General features: G+C 31.3%; 1 protein-coding gene across 5 annotated transcripts in view; it reads left to right on the forward strand.

The window, feature by feature from the left end:
• The window catches only part of LOC126895962 (uncharacterized), a 101,562-nt gene that overhangs the window by 71,905 nt on the left and 5,477 nt on the right, over positions 1-24,180 (forward strand). For all 5 annotated transcript variants that reach the window (XM_050668326.1, XM_050668322.1, XM_050668324.1 and 2 more), the window contains 4 exons: positions 7,920-8,141; positions 18,015-18,258; positions 20,325-20,392; positions 23,630-23,710. In XM_050668326.1, coding sequence (XP_050524283.1) covers positions 7,920-8,141; positions 18,015-18,258; positions 20,325-20,392; positions 23,630-23,710 — 615 coding nt within the window. The remainder of the gene's footprint in view (positions 1-7,919; positions 8,142-18,014; positions 18,259-20,324; positions 20,393-23,629; positions 23,711-24,180) is intronic.

A 24,180-nucleotide genomic window follows, 5' to 3' on the forward strand; every position in this document is an offset into this window, starting at 1 on the left:
AAATATCAAGTTAATTGAGTAATATTTTTTTTCTTTTTTTTTATTTTTTTTTGTCACTAACCATTGAAGAGTATATAATATCACGATTTTTCACTTATTATGTAATAAACTATGTCTAGTATAATTTATTATAAAATTAAAACATAATACTTAATGTAGATTTTATAGCGTACGTTTCTTTTTTGATATTAAAACGTCTTTTCATCATTTGTTTAAAATTCAGCCAAAACCTTCTTTGTTATTGATGTTTTCTTAGTAATTTTCTCAAAAAATTTTCCCAGCCCTCTGCATTCCCTCGCTTTGTATTATGTCAAACTGTCTCATTCAATATACTAACCGCGTTTGCACACTTAAAGACCCTTAGGGATGATATATAGGCTACGGCAAAGTATTTCGAAGACAAGAGTCTCCTTACTCATTATTATTGTTATTTCCCCGTGTCACATTGGTAAAGGGTAATGAGGCACCTAGGCATCCGTCATTGTCGGCAATAATACATGTCATACCTTTTCTACCGTCATGTCGGCAAACTTCATACATTGTTCGAGAGAAAACCGCAAAAACAACGCCCAGGAACCCCCTACCGAAAATTTTAAAACCACCTCTGCTATTGTCTCGCGTGTGTTGGCTTTCTTTATTTTTTTAACAGTCACAGTCGGATTTATGTTTTGGATTTATTAATGGTTATGTGGTCTTGTCAAGTTGACGTTTTTGCACCTTAGACACTGAAGAATAAAAAGAAAACAATCAACTGTTGACATAACCTACTTGCAAATCTTACTCCGTTAGTTACGACCTCTCCTTTGTTTCTTCAATACAGTTATTATGTTCCCTGAAAATATGTTTGCTCTTGTGAGTTTATTTTAATTTAGTATTCAAGTCGTTCAATGTTTACGCTGATTTATAAGTAATGGTACCAAAGATTTAAGCACATTACAGCAAATTTGTTTTGATAAAACTTATTCATTAGAAAACATGTATCATGAGGACATTTTTTTTTTTTTAGTTCAATCATTTTGATAACATATTAATACATAACATTTCCTATAATATTTATATTAAAAATCGCATATTTTTAAACACTTTTATGTGTAATCAGTCTAACAATTTTCTAAAGTGTATTTCATTTGTGTTATTGATAATATACAAAAATAAAATTTAATACATTTATTAGCTCAACTTTTCAACTACTACATAGGCAAAATTTAAAATTGAAAATATTATGGTAGGAATTTTTCGTTTTAAATTATAATGCAAGTTAAAATATTCATTTGAAACTTCTTTTGCATAATACATATTAATAATACTCATAAAATGTACAATTCTTGTTAATACATAACTCAGAAATCGTTTTATAGATCATACAGAATGTAGTTAAATGCCTACAAACCTTTATAAACCGCATTTCATATAACTGACATTATTCGTAAACGTACAAAAGAATTATTTTCTAACCGATTTTCTACCCGCTTGTTTACCTTATTTCTCGTTTTCAATGAAGCCTATTGATTGTGGATACATAAATATCTACAAGGCGAGTACATGCCTTCTAGCAATTCTTTTGTTGTTTCAAATCAAAAACATNTCTACAAGGCGAGTACATGCCTTCTAGCAATTCTTTTGTTGTTTCAAATCAAAAACATGCAACTAGTTTTGATATTTTATTTATCTTTTTCTCAATAATCTACTTAAAACTTGGAAATTTATACAAACTATTCTGAAATTCGAAGAGATAGAATAGGTAAATGAGTGTATTTTTTNATGCAACTAGTTTTGATATTTTATTTATCTTTTTCTCAATAATCTACTTAAAACTTGGAAATTTATACAAACTATTCTGAAAATTCGAAGAGTTAGAATAGGTAAATGAGTGTATTTTATCAAATGTATCAAACGTAGAATTTTTATTTTAAATGAGTTCATAAGTCAAAAATGACTATAATACTGTCAATTTTATCCTACTTTGAATGATTCAGAGTGTCTTTTATTTTGTTTTCATCATTATCGTGTTGTTTTATTGAATATTTAATATCAATAAATCTATCAAAAGCGACATAATACACTTAATAACAAATAAAACTATGTCCTAGAATTATTTAAAAATTTCATTCAACGACTATAAAAGTTTTGGAGGATGTTAATCGTTAATTTACTATAAATTTCATTATATTGAACTGTTTGAGAATTTTAAAGTCATTCGTCGTTTTATTAATAAAAGAGTGGCTTCCTGAGTTTTATGACGTGTTCAATTATTAATCGTGAACTCAAATGTAATGTTGACTGTGTACAAAATGTGAAACGAATTGAACCACAAAAGTTTTTAATTCGATTTTTCAGTTATACACGAGAACGGTTTAATAACAAGAAATAATTAACTTGGAGTTGAGCGTATTCAACAATACCGTTTGTATAAAAAAATGAATAAATTCTCCTCTGTGTTTTCTACAGTGTTAAGAAAAAGTTTATTTCGTATTCTCGATAAAGTTCACATTTTGTGAAAATGAATTATTCGAGTTCTCGTGTAAAACTTATCACTTACAGTGGTGACTCCGAGTCTGTACGATTGGCGCGATCGAAACTTTCATCGTTAGATCTTAGGTGAAAGGGGTGACGGTACGTTTGTAAAATGTTACCAGACGAGTGAAGACAGTAGAGACAACAACAAAAATAGTATAGGGTGTTGGTGATATGATAAACATTTTATCGCAGATGTTCGCCTTACAGCACTGCTACGACTGCCGTCAAACTGCCACTTAACGAGACTTACTAACTTCACGAACCATCGCTGCTGTGCAAACGACAAGTGAACGGTTCGCACTTAATTTTTACTCGTCGTCGTTTCCGGATGTTAAATTAATGAACGCCGTGTTCTAATGCAACCCCTTTTACTCCATTTCTTATCAGACAGTATTACTTCCTGCATCATTCAGTAGCACGACTCTTACGAGCATCGTTCCCCTTTTGGGTAGCACGGTGTTATCATTCAATTAGGTCAAGTTTATTGATCTGGGATATACTTGTACTCCGACCAAACCTATCGTGCATCATGCGAAACAAAATACCGGATATAAATTAAAAAATAATTCTGATGGTAAAGAGGCGTGTAAACTTAAAACATAATCCTATACCATTAAAAATACTATTTATTTTCTCAGAATGTATTTACGATGTCCTATTTATTTCCTTTGTGTTTGATTATGATGACGGTTCTATTTTCAAATTATCATGACAATAGTTGCAATAATATTGCAACGTGTTAATTTTTTTTTTATAAAAAAATTTGTTATAATTCTTCTACTAACATGTACGTTTTTTGTTCAACAATTTAAAATTATTTAAGTTACTTATGCCGACGATATCAAATAATGTCAAATTTTAATATTCAAATTGTTTCAACTAACACCTATCTACTGAAAAATGACTTTTTTAAATCTTGGTACATTATACAGTAGATATTTCTTATTTTTACAACAAAACGTTTTAGAAAAAGTAAGCGAATAGCTTAATCTTTTTCAATACACCTGTATAATTTCATGAAATATTAGATTCGTTTGTTATATTAATTTTTAATGTACTCCTTTGTAAATATTTCAATTGTGTCCACATTTGTCCCATGTAGTATTGCTTTAAATTTTTTATACTGAATAAAATAGAGCTGCAAGTTTGTACAACTCTCTAGCGTTACTTAAAATGTAAATTCATTTTGCTTGTGGACCCAAATTCAGTACTATTTGGCTATGACCCATATTACTATGCGACACACGTTTTTTCCAAACTTTGAGCCCTTGACAATTGAAACGTACTTGTGTTTAACAATAGCGACCAAATAAACTTAATATAATTTTTAATCATTTTATAGCACGTTTACAAAATTCAATTATAAAATACATTTTACCTTTCTATCCGACGCTCTGGTTCTAGGCTTTCTCTTAAAGAAAACTATAAAAGTCAATGGTGTACACTTTCAAGTCTCTGATGTGTTTTTAAAGTACTACATAGCTATGTATATATGATTTATAGAAAAGTCTCATGTTATTATTTTATGTTGTTCGATATAATTCTTTATTTTATTTCTCTATGAAAAACGATTCCTCACGCGACCACAGAGTTGGTTGATGGTTTTTGGCCGGGTTAGAACTAGTGGGTTGGATGTACCGGGGAAAAAATGTAAAATATTATTTTCCTCTCTATTGTTTGAGCTTTCAGAGCTTAATAGAATTTCATTTCGTTTTGTTTTTTTTTTAAGCGAGGCAACTACGCTACAATACCGTGTGGTTCGTCGTGCTTTTGTCAAACAAACAATAAAAACTGCACATTGTATAATGTATATACACTAGTATACTTGTATTTATATGTATTTTTATAAACATAAAAGAAGCATAATTCTATGGGTCTTACATGTTTATAATAGTATTTTTCTAATATTTTACATTTAAGATGACTCAAATTTGTGTTGACCAAATTTTCAATTTTGCATTTGAATATTGAAATCATTTTGCTAAAACGGCGTTAGTAATAGGCAATTCTAGTACTCACGTGTAGTGTTTTCTAAAACTAAATTTTACTTGAAAAAATTGCTACTATTAACGTAACCATAATGAAAAAATATAATTACTGTATTGAGAAAAATAATTAGTTAATATAAGGATAATTACATCCATTATTAACTCTAATAAAATATGAGATACAGTTTTGTTAATTTATCAGTCTGGGAAAAATTGATGTATTCCATTAATGTTCTATTTGGTACTTTTATTCTATATTCATTTATGATTCATTCATTAATATTTATAAATTTACGTAGAATCATAGTGTTTTTTATTACTTTTTGATGTTATTAATATACATGAACTTCAAATGTAAACTGCTATAATTTTTTTTGTTACCAGAATAATTCAGTATTATTTTTTTACGACGCCAAGGCCGTAAACTATCAGCTTTTGATGCACAGATTTAGTTGATTAACCAATTGTGTGTCAATCGTAAAATTCTATTTCAAATTCTTTGCTCTCGTCAACATTCGTTCTTGCAAAACTGTATTATTGGATATTAGTAAAGGAAACATAAACCGTAGAAATATCAGTGATATTTTACGGCAAATTAGTCGTCAATTTCAGCAAATGTTTAATCTGTTATTAAATAAAATACATTTCATCTAAAATTGGACAACTAAGTTTTTCTAAGTGTCAAACGGGCAGTAACAAGTTTTCGATAGTTTTTCTTATATTATGGCAAAAGTTGTCAAATCATCAACGAATCGAAGAATCTATTATTTACAATTGCAATGAGTGCCTACTTGAAGTATACACCTCAAGCGGAAGTCTCAATTTGAAAGTCGTTGAACAAGATACGACCGTTAAACGACTCGTGAGAACTATGTCCCACTTATCTATACAAGTGTTGTTTGAATGACACATTTATAAAAACCAATCACTGATTTTCGAACCAGAAATGCAATTTTCTTAAAAAAAATACCAGTATATTTTTCAAATTATCATTGGTTTACTCACCTATTTCGTCTAATCTAGAAACTAGTAGTCATTAATTTAAAAAAATCAGTAGTTTTTGTATTTTGACGATTCACTTAAGGTGGATATTGAATAACCATAGTTCATCAACTAAATCGGACAGCAAAATTATCTTTTTTATATTATTATTATTTGAATAAAAAAAATTAAACTAATTTATTTAGGTAATACCAAATGCACAAATATTTTTCACCGTGTTTTATTTCATGTTAAGGTATTTAAAACTCGGTTTTCAAAATAACTATTTTAAAATGTTGTACTGAAAATGATAATATTAAATTTTATGTTTGTACGAGTTAAAAATCTTATTTGCGTGTCCTAATATTTTTTACTGCATACCTGGAAATTTTATTTTTTAATCTTTCTGATAAATATTGTTTTGTCGTATACTTCTGGTTTTTTATTTATCCATAAAAATCACTTATAATTAACACAATAACACTAATATTCCGAGTGTTAATGCCATTTATTTTTTCTTTATTTCAAATTACATGACTAAATTGTACTCACCGAACCGTTGTAAAAAGGGTTGTTCTACCCCTGGCGTATGTTGTTGTTTTTTTTTTTTTTTGCATGTCACATTTTGGGGAGATTTACAAACTTTGTTCTTTGTGTCAGTGTTTTTTTACAGAACATCGTGTTCTACTCCATTGAAAACATTTGAAATCGTATCCGGTTATGGTCGAGGAGGATAAATGCTTACGTATAAAATATATGTATGGCATTCGATCTATCAACAGAGAACACATCTCAAAAAAAATATATTACTGCGCATAGATAGATAGATGTTTTTCAATCTCAATGGTTCTCTCCGTCTATAGAACTTTAATACTGTTAGCAACACTCATAATATAATGCCAACTGTCTTAGACGCCCTATGTTTTACTTTTTTGACAAATGACATCATTTTTTTGGCTGATTTGTCGTTTGAGTTGTTATTATTCTCCTATTTCTCAAACATTCTAATACGTTTTGGAAATGTCAAACTATCTTTATTTTGATTTATAAAACTTTATTGTTGGCAAATGTCTCTACTACGTGATGTATCACTTATGTTGCGACTATAATTAGTGAAGTATCTAATTTCATTCAATCAGTGAATGTCGTATAACTTACATTTCAATTTCTGAGTTTATTCTCGTAATCGCGGTCAACGGCCGAAAACTGATGCCAAACTCTACTAAAGAGCTTTTATGCTCTGACAAATGTTATTAACATTGGTTTGCCATGTTAATGCTCTTATCGTTACAAATTTAACATTGATTTTATAATTTTCTAAAAAAAATCAATATAATTAGTTTACACAACTTGCGTGTTACGAATACGATTGAACTCATTTTATAGTTTATTATAAGGTTTTTATATAATATTGGTGTTTTAAAAAAACTTTTGCCTGAAACCATATAAAACCATGTTCATATATTGTCTTGTATCCAATCATAAATCGTTATATTATTACTACTGTACTTATATGTTCTCCAGACAAACGTTGTTCAATCTCCCTAAAACTGCTTTTTATTTCCTCTTGTGTTTTGATCTACCCCTTGTGAACACTTATCATTTGTACACAGCCCACATAAGTCTAAAGTAGGCACTACACTCTGCTAAAAAATATAATACGTTGTAAACATGGGTCGTGTTGCACAAGGCCTTTTCCCCCCTCTCATTTCAAGTGGTATATCATTAGTGGTAAATGTTTGAGCTACCTAAAGAATAAAATACCGTACTTAAAATTATAAATTGCTCGTGTAACATTTTGACTTCTCGCAACCGGTAAATAGCTCTTCTAGAGTAGGCCGTAATTAGTTTAGCATGTATTTCAAGCAAAAATTTCATACTACGCGCTACTATTATTTATGATGAACATTCTAATTTTAATGACCAGCAACGATTTAGGTACTAAAAGTTTTCCTGACGATATTATGGAATTGTTTTATGTAGATGTGAATTTTCAATGAAAGTGACACAGAAATAATTGAATCGTTTAAATTCTCTTTGGCTCGTGTTCAATGTTTTTTTTTTTTCATTTAAGAAGAAAATAATTAGTGTTGACATTAAATTTTCTCCACTGAGTAATACCTGAGAAAATAGTCTTTCGATCGAGTTTTAATTACTGATTTGATTTAATTATTGTCTTCATTTATTACAGACATTATATCAATAAAATGTACTAATTTTAAAAGGAACTAAAACGCGTTTAGAAAAGTAATCAAGTTGCGCTCGCCGAATAAATTTTATGTTAGTAATTTTGTTTAATTGAATTCGTTTCCCATGTTCCGGCTCGTTTTATAGCTTTTCCCAATTTCGTATATCGAATAACGATTGTCTAAGTATGTTATATTAAGTGCGCTGCATAGTTTTTTAAAGTTTATTTATAATTTGTGCTTTCAGTCGAAGAACTTCTTTGTTTGGCCACTTGGAAAGACGGTTCGACAAAGTACATGATTGGAAAACTAGAGCATACCCCAACGTCTACCGACGAAGAAAAGTACCGTTGCTTTGTAGTAGGCAAATCGACTGGTAATTCGTTCGAGATGGCTCAATCTGGTGACGCGACTTGCAATGGAATGTCATCACCGACCGATGGATCCAGAACTATGAAATTTCATCGAGGTAAGTCGTCAATCCAAATTATTCTTGTCATTTATTTCGTTGCGATAAAAATGTCTTTGAAATATTTCTATAATATTACAACTGTGTAACATCCTGTTGGGCAATGGTTCTTCTAACAAACTTTTATTTTTTTTTTTGATTCCCATTTTATAAAGTTTTTTTTTTTTTTTTTGTTTATTGGCATCGATCTTTAGCTGATAAAATGACACCAATGTATTGTAAACTTGCTGCAGCGTTGTTGTCACATACAACCATGACATGAAAATCTCATCGAACGGCGTTATTATATTTGTATAATAGTCTTAAAAGTTTTTTTGAGCCTCTAAGTGTAATGTTATTTTTTCGTGAGTACCTTGGGGGTGTGTCGTACTATGTCTAAAGAAAAAAAGTTTTTGATTTATGACACCCTCAAAACCGAGTGTCGCGTAACTGTTAAAAGTTTTCTTTTTTGGTAACTTTTAAACCATGACTAATGTCTAGCAAATTAATTCTTTTAAAGAACAATGAAAATATTCTTAAGTCATAGAATTAGAGATCGCTAGTAGACATTGACAAAACTGTACAAAATAAAAAAAAAAACCAAACTGTTAAATAAGAAAATATATTCATTTATTTAAACCCTTTTATCTTGTATCCAGAGTTTTGCGTCGAGAAAAAAAGTTTTCATTCAAATTGACTTTCGGGTAATTAAAACTCATCGAAAACAATTAATCCTCTCTGCATCAGCACCGCGGCCGCCACTTGTTGCAAATCAATTTCCATTTAACTGGAATAACCCCAAATTAATAGCATTAGTATTTGTTTTATTTTTTAATTTCAATCATTAACTGAAATTCTCGTTATTAACGACTGAATAGATCGAGTTTTTCTGAATGAATCTTACCATAATTGAATTGCTTTTATAAATGATACCATTAAATTATTTTAGAAACACGATTTCTTAGTAAATCTAAGTAGGTGAAATAAATATTAACACTGATTAAATAAAAATTTACATGAATTTTTTTTGTTTTTTCAATTAAATACCAGAAAATATTTTTAGTGTTATCCCATATAACTTCTCAAAACTTAAATTGATTTTTTTCGTTTTTGTTAATTTTTGAAGAAAAAAATACATTACATTCTGTGAGTTCAAAGGCACAGAATTCATACAATCGTATAAGTGTTTATATAATAAATAAATAACGGCATTCACCATTAGAAGTGCCAAATCTGAGGGTTAAAAATCTTAAATTAATCAACGTACATATTGTGCACTCGATCTATCGAGTATTTTGGCAAATCATTGGCCAATAGCCATTTTATAGGGTTCTTTTTCCTAATTTACTTCTTTACTGTACGAAAACAGCACAAATACTTCATATATGGGTCCTATCAAAAAATAGCAGTATAAAACATATGAAATGACCGTCGGGGAATGTCAACACACCAGGTGGTCTCAGTATTATTAAAAGCATCGATGATCCTTCCCTCGAGCATTGAAAGCTCATTCAATGTTTACTTTTTCATCGCCCATTACAGTTTTCTTCTCCATGTTTACACAAGAGTTATGAGATCAAAGTTTTTGCTATATTAATAACAATTAAAAATCATTTTACTTAGTTCTTTATTTTTCACAAGTATCACTTGAATTGTATTTTACCAATAACAATTATTTATTTTTTTTAAATACCCAATCCGTGCTATTTTGAAAATTCTAAAGTTTATACTGTTCGACTAAGTAAAATTCAGTTAAAATAATGATTTTTTCATAAAAATGTACTGAGTAAAGTTTAATATATTTTTAAGAACTAAGTATGCTTAATATAAAGTTTTTTTTTTTTTGTACAATAAATTTAGTAAATTAACATAGCTTATACAAATAAATGTAACTGAATTCAGCTCTTTTTTTATGAAAAAATTATTATTTAACGAAGAATTTAGTAATAGTATTCTTTATAAATCACTTCATGGGTCTTTATATTTCATAAAAAAAAAAAAATGATGTATATGTGTCCTAATAAAGAATCAATGTTTCTTATCATACTGCGTGTTGAATAAATGGCTATTTTTAATTTTTTAATTTTAATCTTATGGTTTTGGTACAATATTTATTCTATGCATTAATAAAATTCTATGCACACCTAACTTTTAAAATGAAAATCCAATGTTAAATAATTTCTATAAAAAAATCAAATTAATTAATTACATTAACTAAATTTTATTATACACTCTTATTTTATTATGTCCTAAAGCGACTTGATAATATAAAACAATTTTTATGTATTAAGAACTTTATTAACTTTCTTCAAAATCTGAAATAAATTATAGCCATATACTGTATTAGGCAAAAACACATTTTAACATCCTAAGTTAAAACTATAAAACTTAAATTAAATTTTCCATCCAACACTTTTTTTACTAGTTTCACGAGGGCGACTATATTGCCAAAACCATGAAAACAATGTTAGTCAGTTTTCAGCTTTTATGGTTGTGACATTACCCGAGTTTTATGATTCAACTGCCTAAATTCCTCCCGTGAAATTTCAATTAATTTGACGTTTGTCGGTGTCTTTTAATTTTCTTGACGGCTATAGAACGATGTTGGTCACCGAGTTCGAACGTTTGAAGAGTTTTTATAAATAAAGTCAATGGTGAAGACAAAAAAAAAAGGTTGTTATTTAAATTTCAATAAACATCATTCTTGATTCATTTGTTCGTTTGAACGCCAAGAGTTCTCGGGGAAAAAAGCAGTTTTAGCATTTTTTTTTTCTACTAGAGTGTGATTCGTATAATTTAAGAATGCGTGTTCTCGTTTCCACTTGAACGTATATTGTGCTGAGGAAAAGCGGTGACGACATTTAGTTTTTAATCTTCAAAACTCAACTCACAAGAATCTCTTGGTTGTATGTAAAAGTTCTTGAACGATGCGACATTATGCTAAATTATTTATTGACTCATCCAATAAAAGCGCAATACCTAGAAGTGCTTTCTTGACAGAAGCAGTTGACATCATGACCAAGGCCATAAATTATTTGTTCCTTTATTTTTAAAAACAAACCTCTGAATCAGTCGAATATATATAATCCCGTTGGAAGTTTTTCGTAGGCACGTTATCATATTATTTAAGAATGTTTTGGATAATAAATCATTTTCTTATGTCTTAAAAGTCTCATAAATTAGATTTTAATTAAACATATTGCAATACGTTGTTTTCGCTTGAATGTAGTCGTTCATTAAACTGAAACAACCTCATCTATTATTTCGCGCTTCTTTTTTTGTATGAACACTAATTACATTAATTTGACAAATTGACTGTTGTTTGTTAATACATTTTTTATCAAATTTAGGTATTCATAGCATTAAAACTTAGTAGTTCCAATTAAACATAAGTTATAATAATAATCGGATACTATAATGTGAAACGGACAGAAGTATAATACCTTAGTTACATAATTATTTTGTCGTTAATCAACCGTAAATACACCTGCTGGTATATTGACACTATGTTGGCTTCCCATGAGCTCACCACAACATTATCAAAACTAATTATAATAAATTAATAACTAAATAGTATACTCTCGTTAGTAGTTTTTACTTTTGTATATATATAAACTAACACATTGTACTCAAAGTGCATTACTGATATATTTTGAAGTACTATCAAAATTTTAGTGTAATAACTCAAAAAACTTAGTTTTGAAATAATCGAGTTTAAGATTTGATATACCTTCCTTGGATTTGGTAATCTATTATTAATAATTTGATTATCTATAATATATTGTAGTTGAAAGTATAGTATTTACATTGAAATACACTAGTGTGTGCTGTAGAACGTATTTTTTATGACAGAAAAATATGTGTAATTCAAATTTGACAGTTTTTTTAGTTACTACGTTTGCGTTTTAATACAAAAAATTATTTCTGTTTAGCGTTGTCTATGTAAATGTTTTGAGATCGTCACATTGTATTCGCCTAACTCTGATATCGATTTCTCGACGTTTAATGTTTGTTAGTTTTTCTTCGTATAGGAAACATGAATTCTGTCCTTCCTTTTCTAACAGCCTTTACTCGACTGAAGAGTGAACATATCGTTTTTGGACCCTGTCCAAACTTCATACGCGGTGTCGATGGTGGCAGAGCGTGTCCCCAGAGCGGAAACGGGAGGCTTCTTGGATAGGGGTTGAAAAAGGATAGGCCGAAAGATAATAACGGAGAGAATGGAAAAAGGAGGTGCGTACAAAAGTGGTAGTGGATGCCATTATACAAAATTAAACATTCTCAGCGGCCAAGGGGTCTTTATCACACGACCATCTTAGCCACCATCACCTAAAGACGGAAAAGGATAGAACGATCGGTAAGGTGAGTATAATAGGAATACGTCAACCTACGCAGTCGGAATGGACGAGATAAGTACATGCCAGTGGATTGTGTTGTAATAAATGAACCGCGAAATAATATAAACGCCTCGATGTGGCCGTCCTGTCCATAGTTGTAGAATGGCAGAGTAGGTGGTTATACTTAACACAAGGGTTAGGTGGTAACGTGGACGACCTGTCGACTAGCGATAACGCATTTCCTCAACAGCTTGCCTGACGATGACAAAAAAAATACAAATAAACATTCATCTGACGTCATCACATAACTTGGTCACACTTGGAACGATTTTTTTTTGTTATCTGTTTTTATTAACTTATGCCCATATAATAGAAAAGAAACACTCGTATTTTTATCTACTCGGAACCAAGCATAACTACTTTACATCCTCCTGTATAATTCATCATAAAAATTATTGTATTGATTAAAAATCATAACGTATAGTATTATACTCTCTGGTTAACTGTAATGTACTAATTCTTGTGTTTATTTCGAGTCTTTTTCACTATAATATAATAAATTATTGTTTTTAAATAAAATACATGTCTTTCTATTTGAAAATTCCGATTTTTAATCGTTTTGGATTACGAATAAAATCATAATAAATATGTTTCATCTCGTTTACCAATTGTTATTTTTGTTGTATGTAATCTTATTTATGTCCATTTTTATACTATTTATTGAATTTCGTTGACATTTAATGACAGTGCTCTTTGAACCAATTGCTGGAAGTTAGCAAAGATCATTTCAAAGTTAGAGTAGGGGACTACAATTAAATCTGCCGCAAATAGTAATTTGGTTGCTCGGTCAGCTGGAAAGTTAATTGTTTTTAAGCTACGCCCCCCTGCCCTTATCGCTGAAACTTAACAGGTACCGTAAATCTTTTATTAGACTAGTGGCGGCTCTTGGTGAACTAAAAGTTTATGGACGTTCGAACTAATATCTCTCATAGAAAATGTTCCACGGGCACGAGGCATCTTTAATCGAGATTGGTTGTTGTTCTTTATGCCCAAGTTTCAAAAATTATTTTTAACAAAGTTAAGCGACTAACTCTGTCACTCACATATTGTACAGCTTTAGGCGCTTCTACTGATATGATGTCTTTGTAATTTCCCCCTAAAATGTCTCGCTGCGTTAAACATAATTCAAATAACTACTACTTACAAACTTGAGGTGTAGCATTTTCAAAAATTATCTCTTACCATCTCAATTGAATTTTTATTAATCGTGAGAGTAAATCTTGTTATCGTGACGTAAATCGGGAAATCATCAGGCCAACGACACTGTTAAGTTCTGTCATTACCACCGTATCGTTTGTGGAATTCACATTTTCGTTTTGTTTCCCGTTGTGCTTCCGTTGTAGTAATAATGGCTGCGGTGACCGTCGAGAATTCTCAACTTGCCAGTGTTATATAAATGCGTTTAGTATTAGTGAACACGCACCGGTAGTACGGTGTGCAGCCATTACTTTAGATGCAAACCATTAGCAGAAACTATCCGGTAATCGAACTTAATGCTGCTTCTGACCATAATAATAATTACCACTACTGTTTGGTAATGATTATTGTCGAATTGTGTACACAACACAATGTTTTGGGTCAGATAAAGTAAATGAGAGCACCATCAACAGAAAAAGAATATTCATCAGCCGGGGTAGAGTAAAAAATTAGTTTTAACTTGAAATTGTTAAAACGATCCCACCAGGGTTAATAGTTTCTTCTGACATAAAAATAAAAACTATTAACTTGAAAGTTGGTTATTTTAGTTTTTCCGACTCGGAAACTTGAAAATGGTCTCTTCTGCTTTTAATTGGTGTACCGTTACCTATTTTTTTTTCTAAACGTTATTGGTACACAACCATTGCACTCGATTGTTTACTAATAAATCATTTGCCAGAACAATTGTGTCTGAATAAAAATTTTATAATAATTGCCGTTTCGTTATGATAAACTCGTATCACAATTTATTATTAAAATGGCCAACGATAATAATAACTATAAATCATATAGTCTCCATTAGCTCACAAGTTGTATTCTCGACACGCAAATCAAACATTTTCCGTATCGCAGTAATTATACCTTATCTATATTATATTGGTTTGTTGCTTTCTATTTTTTATATGCAAATATGTATATTCGTCGTGTTTCCTTTGTATAATTATTGTTTTTGTTATAATAATCATTGTTTATTGTAATTTAGTTTATACAGTATCAGCGTTTGATAAAACTTTCAATGGTGGGCGTATTATGAAACAGTCAATAATCAATCTTATTTTTAACTTTTTATTAGCAAGCCAAACAAATCAGTAAAACTAACTACGTAGCAATCAATAACATAATAAAAAAACCGAACCAATCGCGTTTGTCTCAAAAATAACATAAATAATACTCAATTCTAGTTATAGACGCTAGATTCTATCTGATGTAAACAATTTTTTTTTATTTTCTGTGTAGATCAACGGTTTTGACGTTAAATCGCCAGTTCAGCGGTTTTAATCGGTTTAAAATATGTTTATGCGTCCAACTATGCGTAGTCTATGTTAATGGACTCCATTTAAACTTATTAAAGGGTTTAATTGTCAGTATGTAGACTATTTATCGTATAATGTAGGCCAACATGCTTTTTTCTTGTTGCTCAAACCACACAAGTATTAGTGTGCATCTAGTCAATCCTCTTTAATATTTCAAAAATTTATATTTCATGTTATGTACATAAATGAGTGACCACTTGTAATTCGGCGAATTCAAAATATGCGAATTATTAGTTTTGAGTGGATGTATAAATAATTATATAGGACATAAAATTATAACATAGTGCTATATTTTATAAAACTAGAAAATTGAGTGGTAAAATCTAAAATAATGTATTACTAAAAAACATTACAATGGTAAATCGAGGAAAACTTGTTTGAAATATTTAGTGCGATAGTTTTATTTTTTAATTTTTTTCGGAGTACTGAAGTTAATAATTTCGATAACCAGGAACTCCAATAAAAATATATTTAATGATGTAATATTATGATCATTGAATATTTAGGAAAATCCATTAGAATGCCATTTAAACAAATAAATTTTCCAAATAGCATTCGTGTTTTTATTGTATACTTGCAAATACACCTATTGTAGTCAAAGGTTGATGATAGAAAGATAAAAATTCATACTCGTTTGTTTCGGCTCCCCCTCTTTATAAATCGCCTGCTGGGGGTTAATCACCGAAGTGCTTCACTCAGTTTAAACGATGGAAGCACATTGTGGCAATTTAAGTTGTCGATATCGCCATCTCTAGGGGAACTGTTAAGAAGAAGGGATACGTCTCACGGTTAACGGTCGCTCATTCGTTAGCAGCCACGACAAATGGCCGTTTAAAACTTTTTAATAACCCTTTCTGGTAATAATTTTTTTTTCTTATGTTATTCGAACAAACTCCCTACACTGCCCCCATCTTCGGCCGCGGAAAGCCAACAAATGATTTACAATATTATTGCTGGGAAATGTTTCGCGGACTAATAATCAATCCGTTTCTTTGGGGTGAATTTGTATGGCAGCATAGCGATACCGAAAACTGAAAAAGTGGATATCCATTGCAGCTAACAAAATGTTATTGTTCGTTATCGCGGTGATGGCTGAAGGTTTTTCCTTTCGTCCTTCCGATATTATTAATGTGTGTGCGTACACGTTCAATAACGTCGGAGCAACCAAAAAAAAGTAGTATTTCCTTCAAAGGTTCCTCTCAGCTTAATCGGTGAACTGTGAAAGGCGTACGCAGACTTACGGTGGAGACGTGTTTGATTCCTTCATTTTTTTCCTTAAATCACAATATTAAAAAAAAAAAAATCACCGTTATATTTTCTTATTTTTTAGCTCTACGCATCGACCTTAGATTAAAAATTTCCTTTTCGGTTTACTGAACGGATATTTTTTTTTATTTTTATTCTAGATATCACTCAAAAACATTGCCAGCCAAAAGGAAAATTTATCGATTACAAAATGTGTACTTTTAGTAAAACGGGTCCATAACTACCTCTTTTGTATATACTTTAAAATAAATATATTTAAAACTCCGTCAAAGTATTTCTGTATAAACACAATATTATTGTTAATGTCACATTAATATTAAATTCTCCTTTCGTTTACAATAAAATAAATCAATATTTACTTTTTATATTAGGATAAGTTGAAAAGAAAAATTTTCAATATTCCATTAAAAACCCATTGACCCGATTTATTTCAAAAGTTTTGCCTATGTATTAAGTAATGATCCAGAAGAAAGTTAATATTTTTGCAAGTTTAATCAACCGTGTATTAGTATTGCAAATTGATGTGTTTATTTTGTATTTGAAAAATTATTACCCTAAACTGTCGTGTATTTCACTGCTAGTTGAAAAATATCTTCTAAGAAACGGTATTAAATTTTCTGGTGGAAATTATTAATATTGTTGAAATATTATACCCAGAACTCGAAATCTTCAAAGGTTTCTATTTACAACTAAACTATTTTATACCCAGAGAGCACTAAAATTGTTATAATATTTATAGAACAATCTAGAGCTTGAACACAATACCATTACCGTTAGACCCCCGATCGCTTTTTGAAAACACTTAAAAATTATAAATTTTGTTGGAATCCTTTTAGAGTTAACGTTTCTAGGTACGCTTGGGGATTTTATCTTAAAGACGGCGATTAATATTTAACTAGCCTAACTTGTCGGTATTACTTATACCCCAGTGTATAGGAAGTCGCATTAAATAAAAATAACAAAAGCTGCAATTTCTAGTTTCTTGTGTTAGTTTTGACTATAACGTTTCGCCGTAGTAATGGTTACAGACGTCATAACACTAAACGCATTTGCTGATTAAGTCGTTTTTAAACGACCTCTATTTCGCCTCTTATCTCACACAGACTGCTGTGTCTTTTAATGGTTTTTTTATGTTAAAACACTTCTCCTCCACATATTTTACCCCTCCCGTCTTCCGCGGATTGATATCTAACACAAAACCGCGTAAAACTACCTTTGAAACGACGAACAAATTCATATTAATACTTGATAATAGTGTTTATACTCCCCCTCCCCCCCGTACATTTATGTACAAAAATGTATTCGTGTTATAACCGTGTCGGACAAAAATATTGCCGCACGCTATGCCCACGCCTTTGCTTTTTTTGTAAGTAGTCGGCGCAAGTATTTGGCAACGATAAATTACTTTTAATAGCGGCGGCAGAACATAACGATAATCTTTTAACGTACTTCGAGGAGTACCCGTAATTTATGTTTGCTCGTCAATGATTATTCAATAATCCAACAATTTGTAGCATTATCGAAATTTTGCAAAGTAGTTGTTTGAAAAAAAAAAGTAGAATCACCCCTTTCATATGTTGGACACGGTGTTTTTTTTTTTTCTAAACACGAAGTATAATTATTTATAAGTAAATAATAATTAATTGATGGCTAAATGGGTTTTGCGTGTTGCGCATTCGTTGTTGTTATTAATTTTTTTTTTTATTACTTTGTTTTTACAGTGGAGAACAACCACCATCACCACGGTAGCGGTTCGGGTTGCCGGTACCCATCGTGGTTAACCGAACACCACACCTGGCATTCGTTAAACCACGGCCATGTATACCATTTCTCCCCCAGGAACGGTACGCTGAGAAAAAGCGTTCCCGGCGCTGGGCCCGACCACGACATCCGCGCCACTTGCCACAGGGTACTCAATGTTACCGACAACAAGGCGTTGATCGTCACACACTACACCATCGGATGGTAAGCAAACAACATCGTGTTAATATTTTTATCTCTTAGACAAAAAAAATAACGACGACGTGGTGTCGTGTTACCGTCTCGCCCTCCGCTCCGTCTTGTCATCATCAGACGACTCGTACGCGACAACGAGGACTCGAGTTATTCATGTATTTTTCCTTCCCCAATGTTTAATGTCGTGTTATGAGAGTGTTTCGTCGTACGATTCATAATTTTTTTTTCCTTCACGACCACCACCTCCTCTCGTGCCTACTCACGTAGATATACACATGCATTATGCACGCATTCCACCGGAAAACATTCGCTCCAGAATACTTTCAACCGTGTCAGTGACGGCAGTTCGTATGAGTAATCAACTCCCGGAGTTTTTGTGTTGATTTTTTCCACATTCTTATGCGGACGGATAAAAATACTGGGTGTTAACATTTTATTGTCATTATTCCTCAGGAGTACTTGAAAAGTTCTTCGTCGCGCTCGGCTAGCAAAACATATTAAACTGTACTACAATGGGTGTGTGTGTTCGGCAAGTGCACAACACAAAGAAATAATTATTGTTATGACGTGGCAGGGTAACGATTTTACGATTCCAAAACGCTAAAATATTCTTCTTTTACTATAATAACAATTGTTTCAGTCGTATGGTTATCAATAAACTAGCGACGTCTCAAAATTATGTAATATTTCCTTATCTTACATGTTCTGTTTTTATTTCTTTTTCACTGCGCGCATCACAAAGTATTGTTAAAAAAATTTTCTTACGAAAATACTAGAAATTGCTACTAACCGCTGTGTGTATAAGCTGTTTTTAATCAATTAGGTAAGGGTTTGTTAGGGTTAGACGTGATTGAATGGGGTGATAAATCATCATTTACCCCAAAAATGATGAATTTCTAAATATTTCACTCTTTTATGAACATCGAAGAATTATATAAATTGCAATGTTTTAGTTAAATTTCGACGATAAATATTGCTGTAAAATTTAATCTCTAATAAAATCTTTTTAGTACAATCTCTTTAATAAAGTTTATAAATTAATATCAGTTAATGATTGAACAACGCCGAATAAATAATTAATTATTAATAATTGTCTTAAGTAACAAATTATAATTTATTATAATATTATTTATTACTTTTAACGTTTTACTGTTCTAACTATATCTTTTTCCGTTTAAACGAAAAATATATATTTCCATAACGATTTACTAGAAATCTGAATAGTGTTTTGTGAACAGAGAGATTAATTATTAGTGTTTTAGTTTATCATATTTGAAATCGAATCAATAACAATAGATGTGTCGATAAGACTAACATTACACGTTAAATAATTCCATGCAAATATTTTTTGGAAATTTCAAATTGCTTTGATAAACTGTGAATGTATTTTAAATGTATATTATTTTTGTAATTGTATATACGGGTGTTGTGTTAAAGTAATTCTGAATATTTTATAGTACTCCATTAGTATTCAATAATGTTTAGTTGGAGTTTTACCGTCAGGGTTTACTCACACACCTATTACGATTTTCAAACTTTATCAAAGTTCACACGTGTACATAAAAGGGTCAATTGTATTTGTACTAAATAAAATCATGAACCTTCCTCGTTCTCCTGTTACATATATTCATTTGTATTGCTAATATTTAATACTTTTTTAAATGTTACCGTGTAGTAATGAATTAAAACTTTCGCTGTCATTTAAACCAACTGACAGCTACTGTTTTTTTATAATTTAACTTTATAAAAATCAATCAATAATAAACAAACATTGAAAGTTTTAAAATTAATTTCATTTAGTCGATTTTTATGTTTTAGTTAATTAAAAAATGTATCTTTATACCAACAACGACTATTTCATATTTGAATTCGGTATCTTTTACAAATAATTTAACTGTAAATTATTATGCCGTACAGTGGAGGATTTATTTCAATCGTAGTCGGCATTGCCAATAATGTTAATTAACTAATTCAAAACCAAACACAAACGTTTTCTACAATCCGAATTCTATTTTACTAATTAATCAATGAATAGAGTATATAATAAAGTAATGTTTATGTTATTTGTTTTGCAGTCAAAGCGGATATGCTTGCATGTGGTTCCATCGGCGTGACAGTCAAGTCGTCGAAGTCCAAGAAAGTGGTATGTTTTATGCGAATTCAATTAAACTAGTTGCTCTTTGAAACTAAATAACTCGATACTAATCAACAGCGTGTCGAGAATAAAACCGAATGGTGTCGTTGTGTATTGTTTATGAGTGAATTGCTTTTAAAAGTTTTTACAGTGTGTGCACGTTAACTTGACTTGGACCGACAGGTGTCAGATCGACAAAATCGGTCTAGAAAACTGACGAGAGTAATTAAAATGTTTACGTCGAATTTTTGGCGGCAAACTTGTCGCAATAAAATTGGAATAGGACACTTAAAGCTTATCGCACAAAAGTTTATTCGTCGTTACCCTACAATGAATGGTTGACGTTTTGCGAACTTTTCACTTAGTTGTGCGTTGATTGGACGTGAGACGACAGATAAAAACTTATATATTCCTTCGCCTAAAGAGGGTACAGCGACGCCAAACAAATATTAGAAGAGCCTTGGCGAGGGGGTGTGTGTTGTAAATGTTTCACGCCATAAAAACCATAACGGCCCAACGTATTGGCACGTATATTATACAAGCCGGTTGTAAATGTATAAGAAAATTATTATCGTTTCGTTTCATCGTATCCTTAACCTTTTTTATTGCGCCTATGACGCTAAATCCCAGTTGTAATTTAATTCACACTAAGTGTTAGCGGTCGACTTAAATGTGAAAGATATAAAAAAAAAACTCTCTCCTAAAAAATCACCGTTTCCTCATATATAAATTCACAGGGTGGTCAATTCTAAATAACTTTTGATTTCAAATTTAAAAGTGTTTATTTTCTTAACCACGATTATTTGAACTCGATAACCGTTTCTACTGCACTAAAATGCTACGCTCACAAATCACTGGTTCAATTTATTCTGCGGTATTTTTCTCTTTTTTTAAATGACATTCTTTATCCTGAGTGAATTTCAATTTTTCTTTTTCCATAATATTCTGTTGCCAAATACCGAATTTCACAATCTGTCCGTGTGTTGTTTTAATATAAAAGAGAACTCGTACACGCTCAAATTAAAAGGTCAACTTGAATGAAGCTGAAACGACAGCCAACGCCTCCTCGTTCCCATAAAGGTTCCTTATAACCCACGCGGCTTTTGTTCGTATACGACGTAATATATTAATATATTTTATTTTCCTGGAAACAATGTATGCACGAGCTTTAATATCGAAACGCAATTTGCTGTCGCTATATTTTTAGAAAAATAACGCCGCAACACTCGACCAAGGAGAACCGCCCTCAAAAAAGACCCATATCAGTCGTCTTGTAGTGTACGCGGTCCAAGCCAGACGCCCACCCCCCGTCGGTATGAACGCTGTGTAATATATACTTTTTTTTTTTTTTCTAAACGATTTCACTCACCAACGACATATGAAAGTATATACATTTATGTATGTGACCAGTGCGTTGCCGATGACCATTTCTATAGTAAAAACGTGCTCGTTTTCGAATTTCTAGTGCCCTATAACGTTTTGGGCGTTAACGGTCCCGAACCCGTTAGTCTTCAACGACTAGTACACTTTTTTAAGGACCTTTTTTATTATTATTATTATCGTTATCCCTTCGTCCGTAGTCGCCGTTTTTATTCACATTCCTTTTGGACATTATTGACATAGAATTCCTCATATGCTTCGTATCGACTACTACAGCTATTCTTAAGCGATTACGTTGCTCTTATGCTTATGTGCGTTGTGCGCCTCAATCTGATGTATGTGGTGTGTTCTAACAGGACTACACGCTCTGATGGCGGTGGCGAATCCCTATTATTTTTTACAGCCGTTTGTCTTGTCTCTATCCGACGTATTTTATTATTATTATTTCCGTCACTCGCTCCCTTACACATAACATATACGTACAAAACGGTTGTCGTCCCTATTAGGAGGTACAGTAATCTTAGTTAAACCGCCTCGTAAGTTTTCGGTCTATTCGTCGTCTGAAATTTATTATTGTCTAAATGACCGTGACAATGTTATAAAAACGTTATGCTTTCGAAGCTTCCGACAGAGTTTCTCCGGCACCTGGGTGGCTATCGAATATCTTCAAGATGTAAACGATTACAGCCTCCGGGTACAGTAGCCAGTTTTCAGGCTCCCGAATTGCAGTAACGCGGCTCCGTTATTACTTCTTTCGACGCCTTCGCTGATATATGGGCAGCCCTCGAGTACAATTCTCCAGGACGACTTCATCTACAAAAACAATTGTTTTTACCGAAGCCTATAATCAGTTTTCTAAATTATTCAAGAGGTCGTCATTCAATTACACCCTATAGTGTTTCGATGAACCTTGTCTTGCATAATTTATCACGTATACTTTCTAAAAATAAGTTTTTATTTTAAATTGAAAAAAAAATGTTATTTTTTAGTTAGTTTCCTGTATTGTGTACTCGAAGGCAATAATTTTCCTAGATTTCCATTCAGATCTATTTAAACTAATTCGTCAAAAAAGGGATTGATCGATTGTTAATTCTAGTTACACACAATTAAGTTTTTCAGCACATAACTTTCAAATCCTTTGTTTATTTTATTGGTATGATCAATACTGTGAGTTTTTTGCTCGATTAAAAGTTATTAAAAAGTATTTTTTAATATATTTCGAAAATCTAATTTTTCTTCGTCATTTATTAATATTTAACCTTTGCAACAACTAAAAACCGTGTACAATTATTTTATTTTTAATGAATGAGAATTTTCCTTCTTAATTTTATATTTTGACTTGAATACGATTTTATATTAACAAAACTTGTTTGTTAATATAAAATCGTATTTGNGCAACAACTAAAAACCGTGTACAATTATTTTATTTTTAATGAATGAGAATTTTCCTTCTTAATTTTATATTTTGACTTGAATGCGATTTTATAAATCAAGTTATAGNCAAAACTTGTTTGTTAATATAAAATCGTATTTGATTTGCGTATTACAATATAAACATGTCCCGATATACATAAAACATTGTTCAGAGTTCAGTAAGATTGCACATGTGAAAATTCCAACACGCCAATAGCATTGAATAATTTTTTATAGGCACATGAGCAAATATTCAATAAAATATTTTTTTCAACTGTGTATTTTTCATCTAACGCCCAATTTTGTCGATGCACCGAGAACAATAATAGTGTTTTATGCTTCTTATTGTTGTGCGCTGACGATTGTTCACGCTTATGTCGTTAAAATATTGTAATTTTTAACTTGAAAATAAAAACAATGATATGGTCTAATTTAATTTGTTATTGTCCACAGAAAATCCGGTGGAAAACGCAGACGACGCCTGTCGACCGGAGAACTTCCACTCACAGCTGTTGACGTACAACACGTTAGTCCGTAAGTATCCAGTGTCTTTTTATTTTGCCTCCACAGTCTTTCCTTTACACCCTTCCGCCTACGTCCAAACGTCACTTCTCATCTAGTTATGCCGTTGGAGGATAACTAATGGCGTGACGACGGAAACGTGTGTACATACAACGGCAGACATGTTGTCAAAGTTGCCGTACCTTTTCCGACGGGCGGCCAACAGCAGTTTCCTCGTCCGACACCGTTTATATTATTTATTGAAGGGCAACAAAAAACCAGCTAATACATTACAAGAGGGGAAGGCACAATTCCCGAACCATTAATCTTCATATTTGTGCCAAAAGTTTGGTGCACGACCGCGCGAGATTCCGTCGCTTTCAATCATATTATGATTGAAAAACTTTTGTATTTTTTTTTTTTTTATCAAAGTCTAATTTTTACTTTTTTTTTTTTTATTATGCCTCAGTAGACGAATTTCGACCCTCATCCCCGCGTATGAA

Source organism: Daktulosphaira vitifoliae, unplaced genomic scaffold (assembly GCF_025091365.1).
Source record: "Daktulosphaira vitifoliae isolate Bord-2020 unplaced genomic scaffold, ASM2509136v1 Scaffold_1, whole genome shotgun sequence".
Taxonomy (NCBI): Eukaryota; Metazoa; Arthropoda; class Insecta; order Hemiptera; family Phylloxeridae; genus Daktulosphaira; species Daktulosphaira vitifoliae.